This window comes from Sciurus vulgaris, assembly GCF_902686455.1.
Source record: "Sciurus vulgaris genome assembly, chromosome: 14".
Lineage (NCBI taxonomy): Eukaryota > Metazoa > Chordata > Mammalia > Rodentia > Sciuridae > Sciurus > Sciurus vulgaris.
The window spans coordinates 83,937,055-83,952,898 of NC_136475.1; the positions used below are offsets into that span (position 1 = coordinate 83,937,055).

At 34.5% G+C, this 15,844-nt stretch overlaps 1 protein-coding gene across 2 annotated transcripts in view; it reads left to right on the plus strand.

Annotated features, from left to right (window-relative positions):
• WDR35 (WD repeat domain 35) overlaps positions 1-15,844 on the plus strand; it is a 56,216-nt gene that overhangs the window by 11,903 nt on the left and 28,469 nt on the right. For both annotated transcript variants that reach the window (XM_079110920.1, XM_079110921.1), the window contains exons 9-12: positions 1,903-2,028; positions 4,446-4,631; positions 9,215-9,275; positions 15,276-15,420. In XM_079110920.1, coding sequence (XP_078967046.1) covers positions 1,903-2,028; positions 4,446-4,631; positions 9,215-9,275; positions 15,276-15,420 — 518 coding nt within the window. The remainder of the gene's footprint in view (positions 1-1,902; positions 2,029-4,445; positions 4,632-9,214; positions 9,276-15,275; positions 15,421-15,844) is intronic.

Sequence of the window (15,844 nt, forward strand, 5' to 3'; positions counted from 1 at the left end):
GGCGTGGCATGTAGCCAGTGCTTACTAAGTCTGGTTTCTGCCCTTGCTGCTGGCTGATTTGTACAGTTAGGAGATGACTTTATTCTCTCTCTCTGTGGATGGGTCAGTACCAAGTGTACTGTCATAAGAGCTTGTGTGTTCCCTTTTGTTTCATGTAGGCAGCAAGATGGACCCTGCTACGTTAAAGCTTGAGTTTTTTTCTTTTCATTGGTTTCCCTGGCAAAATGGGGTTCAATACAGTTGTGTTGGTCTGTTATGGCACTTTACAGTGAACAGAAGGAATTTTATTTGCTCACAGATTTGGAGGCTGAGAAGTCCCTTATCAAGGCTGCAGCATCTGGTGAGGGTCTTGTTGCATCATCACGTGGAGGAAGGTGGGAAGGGCAAGAAAGCGACAATAGGGGGCTGAATTCACCTGACATTATTCCTGGTCACCTCTTAAAAGCCTCCCCTTTTAATACTGTTTCCAGGTCAAATTTCAACATGAATTTTGGAGGGGATAAACATTCAGAGCATAAGCAACATTAAATTTGTCTTTAGATACATCTGCTTAAGAATAAGGGATACCAGTGCAGTTAATTGGAAATTTGGGGTTTACACTGGTCTGACAAATGAGAACCATAGATTAAAAGTGCTGTTCATTGATTTGCTTATTGATTCACTCATCAAATGTTAGTATATGAGCAAGTATGTTAGTATATGAATAAACTAACTTGACCATGAAGTGAGTGCTCTTGAGGAACTCACTGTCAAATTCCCTGGGACCATGGAGGGAAGAAGGCAAGGCTCGCTGAGGAAGCACTATTTGAGTTGTATTTGAGGGATGGAGAGGGGTACTCCAGAAGGACAAGGAATAGCAAGGGTAAGGAGGCCTGGGAAAGAGGAGGATTTCAGGCAGAAGGTTGTGATATGGGCCTGAGGGATGGTGGCAGAGTAGTTCTCTCACAAGTTGGCATACATAATTATGGCCATATAGTGGGGGCATTCAGCAAAGAAGGAAGCTTTGGGCCATATGGGAAGAAAGTATGGTATGCCATGCCAAAGAACATATGATCAACGGGGAGCTATTGATTTTTGGAAAGTATTATTATTTTTTTAAAGTATTATTATTTTTTGATCAGAGTTTTGTTCCAGAAAGGTAACTGTGACAACAGAATAGAGATTGAGTCTGGAGGAGAGAGGGTGGAAATAAGAAAGGAGATGAGAGGGAGGCTATTCCCGTAGTTCAGTCACACAAAGAAGCAGCTGTGGAGAATAGAAAGAAGCAAAGGCGATGGGGTTTGGTGATTGGTTGGTTGTAGGGGAGGAAAGAGAGAGGTAGGATTTCAGTGTTGAGGTTACTAATATAACATTTCATTGACTCTAAAAACTACAGTTTTTTACAACTTTAAAATTGGGATGCATTGGCCAGTTGTGGTGACACATGGTTGTAAACCCAGTAACTCAGGCTGAGTTCAAGGCTAGTCTCCACAAATTAGCGAGACCCTGTCTCAAAATAAAAAATAAAAAGGACTGGGGGTGTAGCTCAGCAATAAACAAATGCCTCTGGGTTCAGTCCTGAGAACTGAAAGAAAAAAATTGGGATGCATTATGTAATTGAAGTGGTCATATTTTAATTAGCGATTTTCTTAATTGTACATAAAAACAAAGATGTATATTTTTAAATCTCTGGCATGGTAGATTTGATGAAATTTGATAACACATTCTTCAGATAGAATTTGTAAATATCTCCCATCACATGCATTTTTTTGTGACTAAAATCAAGGAAAATGATCTTAAAATTAGTAATATGCTCTCACAAGAGTTTCCATACCACTTTTGATCTTGATGAAATGTTCAGTGGTAATTTGTTCATTGTGATACATACTTTAGATTGAATATATACATATTTTTTTCCTCCAGCATCTGGGTACTTTGAAAGTTCCTGGAAAGCAGATGTCTGCACTATCTTGGGAAGGAGATGGACTGAAAATTGCCCTAACTGTTGATTCCTTTATATATTTTGCGAACATTCGGCCTGATTATAAGGTATTAAGAACGTCTGTAAAATAAAGTGTTTTTAATGAAATAATTTGTTAAAGATCATTATATTCATAGTGGTTTTGTTTTAGAAACTAACAGAAAGGAGGCTTTTGTTGTGTATGAGGACCTTCGAACTAGCTTTTCTAGTATACTGTGTATAGTTAGTAAAATGACCCTATGAGTCAGGGTCTTGGTAGGAAACTGATGGAAACTTGAAGGGTTTATTACAGAGGTGTGGTTAGCATTAAGGGAGGTAAAGCAGGCACCCAGGGCTTAGCAAATAGATGCCATCACCAGTAGGCAAGGTAAGGGAGTAGCATTCCTGGAATGCAGGAGAGCTGTGACTGTGTAAGAGGAGCTGCCCAGCAGTGGCTTGGCTACCACCAACTGGCAGGCAGAGACAGATTGGGCGAGTAAATACTCCACTCATCTTTCCACCTTATGTACCTTTTACTGGTCAATCCAACTAGGTACCAGATGGCAAGGTAGCCCAGGTGATAGAGTTCATAGAAATCAGTTTCCAGGGCTCAGAGCAGAATAGAGAAGGAGCAGAGAATGGATCAGGAGGGGAAAAATGAGAAGGAGCAACTTGATATTTAATCAATATTTTATCTTAAACTTAACATTTGATCCAAAACAAGCTCTGAAATATGATCTGATAAATTATATGTTTTGAAAAATCTTATATATTTAATTTAAAAGGGCAAAGTCCCTCAAAGAAATGACTGATTCTAACACTAGGGCAGGGAAAATATAAGATAAGCTTGGAGCATCGTACAGTGCCAGGCAGTAAGGAAGAACCCTAACAAAAAAGGATATGGCCATGTCAAAGGCACATGGCTAAAACTGGAGCAATTTGAGGAATAAAACAAATAATGCAAGTTTATTATAACCCAAATGAGGAAGTTAATGTCCATGAGTCAACACTGATAAAATTAACTTATTTAAATGAACAGATAAATGGGAGAGAAGAAACAGATCTTCCTTGGAGAAGTGTACCATCTCACTTAATGTATACCCACTCCGGGAGGTAGAGCATAGTCTCCGTTTCCCCTAGCTTGAGTGGGAGCTGCACTTTGTGACTCACTTCCAAAGAGTGGAGGATGGAGAGAGGAAAGAGAAAGTAGCTTAGCAGTGGAGACTCCTCATGAACACCACTTTGGCTAAGTTATCGGTGATGTCCTGTAGATACCACATACCTCCTAATAGAATGTGACGAGAACATGTCACATCTGTGTTGATCTTCCTAAACACCAATAATCCCACAATAAACATGAGAAAAACACCAGACAAACCCAGATTGAGGGGCACTTTACAAAATACCAGAGCAGTACTCCTCTTTCAATGCCAAAGTCATTGAAAATAGAGAAAGACTGAGAAACTGTCACAGCCCAAAGGAGCCCACAGAGACACATTGTCTAAATATGTGTCTAAAATGGAATTCTGGGATAGATAAAGGACATTAGGGAAAAACTAATGAAACTCAAAGTATGGAGTTCAGTTAGTTGTAATAGTAATTTAGTTAATAGTAATATTAGTTGTGACAAATGTACTATGTTTATATAAACTGTTAATAAGGAAATGGGTGAGAGGAATATGTATTATCTTTGCAACCTCACTGCAAATTTAAAATGATTTTAAAGTCAAAGCTTATTGTAGAAAATAATCATGGCATTAAAAGCTAAACATAATTATTAGTTATTAATAGTAAACTTAATCATAATGTGGCAATAGGAGTTAGTATATTCAAAATTACATGTAAGTATACTATAAGAGTTAGAAGGAAAAGCTGGAAGTGCCTGTTTCATAATCAATAACTAATGCAGTGTGATGATTAATACTGGAATAGTTACAGTTAAAGATGTTACAGGTTCTTCCTGAGAGGAAGTGAGGAAGGATCTGCATTTTTGTTATTGTTCTAAATAACAAGTCATGCAGAAAGATTTGACTATAGGAACAAATTCCATAAAATATGTGCATGGGGGAAAGGTGAAACACTTATTTTTAAATATTGACTTAAAGACTCAGAATTTAAGATTTTGACAGGGATCACACTATTGATGGTTCACACTAGCTTTGGTACCACCAAAGCTTAAGTGTTAAAAATTAAAATGAGGAGGGTTAAACACACTGAATTAATTTTTGCATCACATTTTTTGTTTGTGAAATGTATTATTATTACCTTTTTTGTTATTTCAGTGAAAAAGGTAGGTATGAAGTGAAGACTCAGAATTCATAAATTCTTCCATTTCTGAAGAATATATTTTGTCAATACTGATATAGTACCTATCTTTGGTATTCTTTGAGTAAAAATAAAGGAAAATGCTTTTTTCTCCCAAAGTTAAATATTCTTTCCTTCCTCTTTCTTCCCTCCCCTCTTTCCTCCTCTCTTTCCTTCCCTTTTCTGCTTCCTTTCTTCCTAGTGGGGCTATTGCTCAAATACTGTGGTGTATGCATATACCAGACCCGATCGTCCTGAGTACTGTGTTGTCTTTTGGGATACTAAAAACAATGAGAAATACGTTAAATATGTGAAGAGTATCATTTCTATTACCACTTGTGGTGATTTCTGCATTTTGGCTACAAAAGCTGATGAAAGTCATCCTCAGGTAGGAATTCCCTGGTTTCCTAAAGCACAGACTGGTTAACAATTGGCAGAACTGGGCTAGAATTATCTACATTCTCAAGTATAAATACAGCAAAACACTGGGTCTGTTGGCCATGTCAGTCTAGACCTGTTTTGGAAAACTGTGACTCTATTGCTTCTGTATTCTCTTATTTTTTTTTTTTTCTCCATTCAGCTTATTGGCAGTTCACATTGATTGGTTCAGTATTGAATGAAATTTTTTCTCTGAAATATATTTAAAACAGCATAATCCTTTGCCAAGTTAAAATTTCACAAGCAAAAGATGAATGTCCAGATGTCTGTTATAAATACTAAAGAAATGATATAACAATGACTATTTTTTCTCCCTGAGGGGCGGGGGATTTGAACCTTGGGCATGCTAGGTGAGCACTCTCTAAAATGAGCTATTTCTTCAGCCCCAACAGTGACTATTTACAAGTGTTTGGGTAGCTTTTGACATTGAGAAATCTCTTATTTGAAATTATATTAGTTTAAAAATCAACATAGCACAAAATAAATAGCACAAATAATATCTTGTTAAAAAGTGTACTTACAATTTAAGTATTTGTAGAAAGATGTAAATATTACAAAATAGGACTACCAATTTCTTTGACTAGGTTATAATTTATTTTCTTATTATCTTTTTGGTTAAAGGTAACCATTTAAATAGCCACATTTGTCTTTGTTCTCTTCTGAAACGCACTGAAACAACAGTAAAGGTGTATATATATATATATATATATATATATATATTTTTTTTTTTTTTTTTTTTTTAATTCTAAAGCCCATAGGGACCAGAGAGGGAGAAGAAATGGCAACGAAATTTTGGAGGTTATAGAGTAGATGGATTAGTGATAATTACCTTAGCAGGCCTAAGAAAGCTAAACTATAAACCTTTTATGGAAAAAGCAAAGAAACATCCAGTTCCAGAATGTTGAAGGGGAACAGGACTTGGAGTGTCTGATAGGAGAAAGAAACTAACATACAAGCAATTTGGAAGTACTAGCAATGATGCAGGAGAGAGAAAACTTAAAAAAAAAAAAGACATAATAAAGAAGGTTCCCAGATCCCCCATAGAATGAAATGTGGGCAGCTGCTTGATTACCACCTATTAAGACTGGGCTTAAATCTCCAGGGAGGATCAAAGAGGATCTGCACTGAAGGGCACCATGTATTGCTGAGGGTGGAAGAACTCAGCTGAAACCAATTAAATTAAAAATCCACAACTTGTCATTACTCCCAGTCCTCTATCCGTATCTGGTTCCCAGAGCGCCGGCAACCAGACATCAGGCTTTGAGGTAGCAGTTTGAAAGAATCCCCCCAGAGAATCTGATCAACTCATGAGAAAAGACTAAGATTGGGAATCCCAAGAAAGTGGCCCTGCTTGATCACTTCACAATAAAAGCCATGCACAGTAAGGCTTATTTAAGAACAAGTAGATCCCAAGTAGCCTTTTAGCATCCCACTATTTTTTATTAAAGCATTATAATTATACATAGTATTTGGGTTCCTTTGGACAAAATTATATATACAAGGAATTCAATTTCAATCCCCATCCCTTCTCCCTCTCCCTCCTCTACTGATCTCCCTTTACTCCTGTATTTATTTTTGATTGGTACTTTCTACATATGCATAAAGATGGAATTCCCTTTGGTATATTTTTATATGTATATAACATGATTTTGTTGATTAATGTCATATTTCTTTTCCTTTTTCTTCCTTTCTCTCTCCCTCTCATTCCCTACTCATCTATTGACAGGCATCTGGGTTGATTCCATAATTTGGGTATTGTGAATTGTGCTGCTATAAACTTTGTAGTGACTGTATTGCTATAGTATTCTGGTTTAAGTTCTTTTGGATAAATATTGAGGAATGGGATAGCTGGGTCATATGGTAGTTCCATTCCTAGTTTTTTGAGAAATCTCCACACTGCTTTCCAAAGTGGTTGTATTCATTTGCAGTCTCAACAGTCATGTATGAGTGTACCTTTTCTCTCATATCCTTGCCACATTTATTGTTATTCATGTTCTTGATAATTACCATTATTATGACTGGAGATGAAATCTTAGTGTAGTTTTTATTTGCATTTCCTTGATTGCTAGACACGCTGAACATTTTCTCATATATTTGTTGACCATTTATGTTTCTTCTTTTGAGAACTGTTTCCTTCTTTTGCCCATTTATTAATTGGCTTTTCACTTTTAAATACAGCAGATAGACAAGAATTCTCAGACATTTGAAGAAAGCATTGGATTTAACAGATACCAAATATAAACACAAGTAGAAAAGAACTTGGAGGAAGTAAAGACTACACAAAAAGAACACTTCAAAAACACCCATCTTCTGAAAAGAACCATGTATTATTATTATGAGGTGTCTATCTATAAAATAAAGAAAGCATAGTATAGAAAAGGAAAATTTTGGAAATTACAAATATGAGAATCACATTGAAAAATTAGGCAGAGGAATTGTATGAATGAAAACACCCTACAAAGTGGAGCAAAAAAGACAAGGAAATGGAAAGTAGTGAAAAATAAGAAAATTAGAAAACTTAGTCCTGAAAGTTCAGCATTTGATCAGCAGTTCTAAGAAAATTTTGAAAAAGCAAACTGGACGGGAGTGAAAGTGAAAAAAAAAAAAAAAATCAAGAAAATTTTCCTTGAGGTTCTAGATTAGAAACCTCTAGCTCAGTGAAAAAATGTATTTCCACATCAAGACACATCACTGAAATTTCAGAACACTGGGGATTTTTTTTTAAAAAGTCAGCTTTCAGAGTAGAAAAACAGATTTCATAGGATGAGGAGCCATAATGGCATCTAACTTGTGAAAAGAAATGCTTAGGAGAATTGCCTTCAAAATTTTGAGGGAAACTGACTTCCATTCTAAAATTCCACATCTTAAGAAAACCAATTAAGTGTGAGAGTTGAATATAGACTCTTTCAGATGTGCAAGCTTCCATGCTGCCCTATCTTAGGGAGTTAGTTATTTGAGGATAATGTCCATGAAAATGAGGGAAGAGGAAGAAACAGGAGCACAGGGTCCCTGGTCAACTGTGGTACCAACTGACTGCTCTGCAGCATGCCCAGGGAGGTCAGTGAGAGAAGGGCAGAAGGTTCCAGAAGAAATTTAAGTGTAGGCAATTGTTAGAATCCCTAGTATGTTTGAACCCTTGAGAGGAGATAGACTTAATTGAGGAAAATCAGGGATTTGAGTTAGTAATAGGTGCCTTAGAAAACTAAGCAAAGAGAAAAAATAAAAATAATTATAAACTATAGGGAAAGCAAAATATGCTTGAAAGGAAAATAAATCATGGTATAATGAATGCTCAACTGAGTAGCAATTACACAGTCAAAATATATGATCACTGATTTTTTAAATTAAAAAAGCTTTTAACTGACATACAATATTTAACCCTAGTTCTGATCTAACAAAACTATATTAAAAGTGGAAAGGTGAAGGGATGGAATTGTACTCCTGGGTGGCAGGTGGATGGGAAAAGGGATGAAAAAAAGCTGAATTTTTATCTTCCGTAGTGGGAAGGCGATAGATAATACACTGGATTGAAACAAAAGACAAGAAATAGCTCTAGAAACATGTTACTTAGATTCGTGGAGGTAAATAGCAAGAGTAGGAGTCCAAGGGAGTAAGAATGGGATGCTGGTGGGGGGAGTGGCTGTTTTAGTGAGAAGTCTTGTGGAATTAGTTTTTGAAAATATAACTGATAAAAATGAAAAGTAAATTAAAAATACAACTTGTGGTATTTCATGACAGTAAATAAGCTTTTAAAGGGTGAAAGGATAAATTGTGTTTTTAGTATACCTTTTGTCATTTAGTTTATATTTATGAAGTTAATTAAACAGGTTTTAATTGAGATGCTGAAAAAAGGAAAACATCTGTATGAAATAGCACATAAAGAATTGGTTTATTTGAAATTATTATTCTGATTAGGAAAACACCTAAATAGAATACTATTGCTGATACAGTGAAAGAAAAATGAAATTATCACTTTAGAATGGTTTGATGTTAAGGGTGCTTTAATATCTTCCTAATATTGGTCATTGATAACTATTTGAATATAAGTTATTTTTACTAGGTTGGATTATGTTCTTTCTGAATTAACTGAATTTTTCTAATTTTCTCATGTTGTTTATATATTGCTTCAAAGGAGGAGAGTGAAATGGAGACATTTGGTGCAACGGTAAAAAATTAAGTTAGTTCTTATATAGCTGGTTATAATAGGATAAAAATGAGTTTTGATGTTATAGCTGGTCAGGAATTTTAGAAGTATACATGATGAAAAGGAGCCAGTGTATAAGTATTTTTAAAGTGTCCTCTTAAAAACTCTGGTGTTCTATTATATTGAGAAATCAGTCTTCATTTAATTTTAATTCATATTTTTAAAATAGTTAATGTTGTAGATTATCTTTTTATTTTCTATTTTTGCATCTAACAATTTTATCAATTATTTCCTAGTTAGTGATACTTGAAAAAGATAAGCATGATATATATTTGCTTTATTAGTTATAAACAAGAGTTCTGATATTGTTTTGTCTTGTTTGTTCACAGTTTGTGCTAGTTCTTTGTAATTCTATCGGCACACCCTTGGATCCCAAATACATTGATATTGGTAAGGAAATGTTAATACTTATTTCCTCTTTGAATTTGTTTTCTCTTCTCTTTTCCTCTATTATCTATTTCTTCTGCTTTTTTTTTTTTTCTTTTTTGTGGTGGGGATTCAACTCAGGGCCTCAGGCATGCCAGGAAAGCACTCTACCACTGAGCCATATCCCCAGAACAATAATCAGGTTTTATTTGTAACATGAATTTAAAAATCTATGGTTTTCATGAGAATAGTATTCCCTGTAAAGAGGATGACCATACTTTCTGCTTGTCAGGTCCAGTAGCAGATTATACCTGTTCTCATAGTAGACTTATTAACACTCCATTTCAGTCTCAAAAGCATCCTAGTTAAGATAATAAATTATAAGGTTACTGTTTCTAAAATCCATAATAATTCATAATTGCCATTATTTGCTTTAAATTGGAAATATAATTGTACAGAAATTGGTATGCTACATAATGCTTAAATGTAATAAACTGAGGATTATAGAAAGAATTTGCTGTTAAACTACCTTTTACTATTACTAAACTGCTTGTAAATACCTCTCTTCCATAAAAACACTTTAGCTGCTTGTAAAATCAAGTTTGCCCTTTCCAGAGTTTTCTAATGAAATTAGTCTATTTAATAGGGACAGCTTTAAAAATTCCCTACTTTTTCCAGAGTGCATTTGTTTCTTTAATTTTACATTTTTCTTTATCCAATAGTTTTGAAAGTAACCCACTTAAAAATTTCAAATCTTATTCAAAGAAGTTTGTTTATAATGATTAACAAATATTTTGTTGCCGTTTCACATAACTTTGAAAAGTAGTGATTTTCTTTTAAAGTTTATTATAGTATGATGGATATGACAAAAAAATTATCTAAAAAATTGAAAACCCCCATTGAATTATTTTCTGACCCTGAGAACTAGTCTTTTTTTTTTTTTTCTGGATTGGACATTCAGTCTAAGCAATCAAATGTTAATGTCACCTTCTAAATGTTTGGATTTTGCTAAATTCTTCCGGTGATACAAGCAAATATGAAAAATATTTACTGACCTTGAAGACTTTATGCTCCAAAGTTGGGGTCTTGGTAACTCATTCACCTTGATACATTGAAATGTTTCAACTTCCTATTTTATGTCCATGGTAGCATAGGTATGTTCATACTTATGTCCACATATGTTAATGTTCCTTGTTTAAAGACTTAAGAGTATTACTGATTCTTATTACAAGCATCTTTTATTTATTGGAAACATGACAGTTTGTAAGGGGTGAATTTCATCAATCTTCAGATTATATTCTTTTAAGATCTGCAGTTTAACATAAACTCATATGATGATAGGGTTAGCCTCTAAGTAATTTTTATCTCAGGTTGACTTTTTTCCTTCTTTTGTTTCTGGAACTGAGGATTGAACCTGGAGGTGCTCTTTGACTGAGCTACATCCCCAACCTTTTCTTACTTTTCAGTTTTGGTCAAGGTCTTGCTAAGTTGCCTAGGTAGGCCTTGAATTTGCCATCCTCCTTCCTCAGCCTCCCAAGTAGCTGGAATTACAGGCATGCACGTCTGCACCAGGCTAGACTGTTTTTAAAAATGAAGCAAAATGTAAATCCTTCCCTTTCAGAAGATGGCAAATTCTTGAGGGCATGATTATTTGTATTTGGGAGTCTCAAAATGGTTTTTGCAGTCTTGCTGACTGACATTTTAACAAACAGTTCTTTCATTGCTCTGCAGGAAAAGCAGCCAAAGACTCAATATTTTTGTTTCATACATATCCCGTAAAATTTCTTTGTTAAGTTTCTATGCCAAATTTTCGTGAGGACTGGAAACTAAAACAACAAAAAGCACGTGTGACTGGCACTACTCTAAAATGTATTGTTTTTGTTTTGCTGTATACTCTTCCTCCTGATAGTCTCTGTAGAAACCTTTTAAAAGGATCTTCCACATTATTTTGGAGTGTGGTTTGTGGGGCTGTGTCGAACTCTACATGTGGGAGTTAGGGTACCCTCTTTTGGAGCTCTTTCACAGGGGCACTATAGTATCTTTGGTGTACTTTTATTACAGGTACTTCTTATCCTGTGCTGTGGTTATTGATTTTCTTGCCTGTCTTCCCATTTAGATTTTGAACTGCTTAAAGGTCTGTGTCTAGTTAACTTTTGTATCCCCAGTACCTAACACTGTGCTTGGCCTATAGTAAAAGTTTATTGAACATGTGGAAAATATTTTCTGTCATGTAAATACAGAGTCATTATTTAGCAAATCATTAACAAGTATATACTGTTTTGGATACTTCAGTGATCACTGGGAATAATGAGAAATTAATTATGACATTTCTTACAGGATGTCTATAAACAAGTAATTAAGGGAGAGTCAGTCCATTGAACAATGACTTATTGCTCCCCTGCTGTGGGCCAGGTATCCTGGAAGGTGTTGGGTAAATGAGTCTTGGCATATAAGGACTCAGGGGCATCTTTTCTATGTAAAAAAAGGTTGCATTTGAGCAGAGTTTTGAGGGATAAGTATTTCTTCAGGTGGTATTTTAAAGAGAGATAATGGCATTTGCAGAGGTATGGAGGCATGCAAATTTCAGTTTACCAGCTCCTTTTAAAGGACTAAGAAACGAATGAGTAGGAAAGTAGGGGAGGGGTGTTACAGATTCTGGCCTCAGCATTAAAATATTACAAGCAGGTTTTACTTATATATGAATTCCTAAATTGTTTTAAATTGTTTTACATACTGGCTTGACCAGTAACATCTGCTTTTAGTGTTACAAAGTGCAATTAATGGAAGCATAATTATTTTCTTAAAAATTTGTTCAAAAATCTTTCTAGATATTTTGAATTTTTTTCTTTCCAGGTATTACATAGTTCAGGAGGGTGTGAGATGCTTTTGTCTAGGAAATGTTCTTTTCCTAAAACATTTGGTCCCTTAAAATTTGGCCTTCTTTTTAACCTAGAAGCTTAATCTGGATAAGTAAATTTTTTAAATAAAGAATATCAAAATTTATATTGATGGCATTAAAACCCATGTAAATTTACTGAAATCACTGCTATCTTGACTCAAAAGAACACGTTTCCAATATACTTTGTATTTAATTTTGTTGACTAGAGAATTTGTATATGGTTGTATTTTAAAAAGCTAAATAGATAGTAAAAGTAATAATAACACCTGTGCCTAATACTTCCTAATCCTTACTGAGGGGTGGTATAGTATAGAGTTAAGAGCACAAAATGTGGTGTCAGATTGACTGGATTCATGTCCAACCCTACCACTTTCTAGCATATGTCATAGGTAAATTATAGCTCTTTCATACCTCAGTTTCTTTTTTAAAAAATATTTTTATTTGTTATTGATAAACCTTTATTTTTATGTGGTGCTGAAAATCGAACCCAGTGCCTCACACATGCTAGGCAAGTGCTCTCCCACTGTGCCACAGTCCCAGCCCCATGCCTTCTTCATATGCTAAATGGGGATAATAATGTCTACCTTAAAGGGTGGTTGTGAGTTAATATTTATAATGTGTAAAGAGGGCCTGGCATATATATATATTTTTTAAAAATTTTTATTTATTTATTTTTTATTATTTTTATTTAGCTTTTAATTTTTTACAGACTGCATTTTGATTCATTGTACACAAATGGGGTACATAATTTCGTTTCTATGGTTGTACACAATGCAGATTCACACCATTCGTGTAATCATACATGTACATAGGGCAATGATGTCTGTCTCATTCCACCATTTTTCATAGCCCCCTCCCTGTCATTTTCTTCTACATATTCTAAAGTTCCCCCATTATTCTCTTATTCCCCACCCCACCCCCATTATATATCATCCTCCACTTATCAGGGAAAACATTTGACCTTTGGCTTAAAAATCAATAAATATTGGCTTTAAAATTATTAAGTATTTACTCTATACCAGGCACTGTGCTATGCTTCATATTTATTTTCTCTTTTAAAACTAAGTTTGTCATTATTATTATTTTCAATTTACTATAAGTAATCTGAGGTTTTGGGAGAACAAATACTTTATCCAGTGCCACAGTTTGCAAGTGCCTACGATTTGAATCTAAGAAATCTGACTCTTACCTTGAACCATCATCCTAACTATGAATTAATCAGGCTAACAATAAACTTTTGTGAGTATTTAGAATGTATCAAAAAGAAGGAAGGAACTTCATTATAATTTGTAATTGTGATAAAACATTGGTTGGAAAAAAATATTTTTATGTGCTTAGGAAAAATTATATTAGAAAGCAGTAAAGGTTTGTGAACTTACCTCAAATTACTATAAGAGCATAATAGTTCCCAGCATCAGAGTATTCATGGTGGAATTTACTAAATATTTAGCAAATGTTTTACAATTTAGTTAAGACGAAGTGAAGAACAGCGCCTGGGCTTGGAGCGCCCCCTGGAGGCCTAGTTGCTATTCTTCATGGCTGGCTTTTGTTTTTCCCCAGGAGGGGCTTGGAACTCCCTCTAGAGGTCATTAATAGTACATATTTTAAACAAAAAACTTGACAATTGTGATGAAAATAACATTTTAAATATAACTCAGTTTTACTGAGTTATAACAGTTATAACAGTTTACTGAGTTATGTAGTATAAAAATTCTATATCCAAAATTCAAATCTATAACTGGATTTGATTATCTTGTCTACCTTCATAAAAGGGTCCATAGTAGGAGCTCAATTAAATATTTTTAAAGAGAGAAAACAGATGAAAAAATTTGTTTGTTTACAAAAATATATTTCTAAATTAGAAAGGAACTTGGGAAAAATTTCTTTTCCAGGTTACAATGTGGATGTAACACGTATGAGGTCAGGAGAAAAAATAAATTCTAAACCAAGCCATAACTGGTTGTGGGGAGGGAAGGCAGGGGTTTGGATTTTATTTATTCATTCATCAGTTGATGGGCATCTGGGTTGTTTCTACCTTTTGGTTATTATGAATAATGCTGTTATGACCATTTGTATGACTTTTTCTGTGGACATATGTTTTAATCTTTCTTGGGTATATATCTAAGTATACTTGCTAGGGCATATAGTAACTATAGTTAACATTTAGAGGAAGTGAACGTTGAGGAACTTTGAGACATTTTTCAAAGTGGATTTTACATTTCCATTATTTCTTGACATTCTTGTCAACCCTTGTTATTGTCTTGAGTTTTTGATTCTAGCTCTCCTAGTGGGTGTGAAATTGTATTTTATTGTGGTTTCATTTGCATCTCCCTGATGCCTAATGATGTTGACCATCTTTTCATTTTCTTAATGAATATTTTGGTTACTGTCTATTCAGATTTTTTGCCTGCTTTTACTATTGAATTTTATGTGTTCTTGATATATTCTAGATACAATTCCTTTTCAGATATATGATTATAAGTATTTTCTCCCATTCTTTGTACTTTTTCACTTTCTTAATGGTAATTCTTTGAACACAAATGTGTTTAATTTTGGTGAGGTCCAATTTATCAACTCTTTCTTTTGTTGCTTGTGCTCTGGTGTCATGTCTAAGATACCAACCATTGCTTAACCCAAGGTCACAAAGATTTACTCCTAAGTTTTCTTTTTTGGGTTTTATAGTTTTAACTCTTCTATTTAGGTCTTTGATTCATTCCTTAATTTAATTGTCTTGATGTTCTTTTTAACAGTACCATTATTTGTTGCAGTGACCAAAACCTATGTGACAACAACTTCAAAAGAAGCATTTTTGGGGTACTTTGATCCATTATTATATTTTTTGTGTGTGTGGTGCTGGGGATTTGAACCCTGGGCCTTATGCTTGCAAGGCAAGCACTCTACCAACTGAGCTATATCCCCACCCCTGATCCATTATTTTTGTATGGTATGGTCCTGTGCGTTTTAGATTGTTTTCTGATTTGAGAAACTGTGTGTGGGTATTTTGAAACTGCAAGTATATTGTCTGTAAAATGAGGAGTTGGACTCAGTGATTCCTGAAGTTCCATTCAGGAGGAACTTCTGTGATTCTATATAACCATAACTTGTCTTATTGTTCTTTTTGACAGTACCATTATTTGTTACAATGACTAAAACTCATGTGATAGCAGCTTCAAAAGAAGCGTTTTATATCTGGCAATATCGTGTGGCAAAGAAGCTCACAGCGCTGGAAATAAATCAGATCACACGGCCTCGGAAAGAAGGGAGAGAGAGGTATCTCTTTTGATACTTATTTTAATAGTTCAATCATATCACATGAAAACTAGATACAGTTAATTATAAACTGTCATGCTTGAGAAATGCCAGTTGCCTTGATTACTACAAAATATTTTTCCATTAATATGAATATCTTTCAAATTGATCCATTTTAAATTTCTCAAAAGAGAAATAGCATGGTGTAATAAAAGAAAGCCCTTAGAGATAAAGACTGGAGACCTCTGTTTTTAGTAATGAAATGCTATCTTCACTCACCTATCCCCAAATACTAGGGTTATTATGTTTACTGAAATATGATTATTCATTTGAGGTCCAAGTATCTAACCAAAGCTTCATTCTTTTGCGTTAGTGGTATAGTTCTTTCCAGGAATATTCTAGTGTCAGTCACCACAGGACAAGCAGGTCCTTGGGCACAGATATG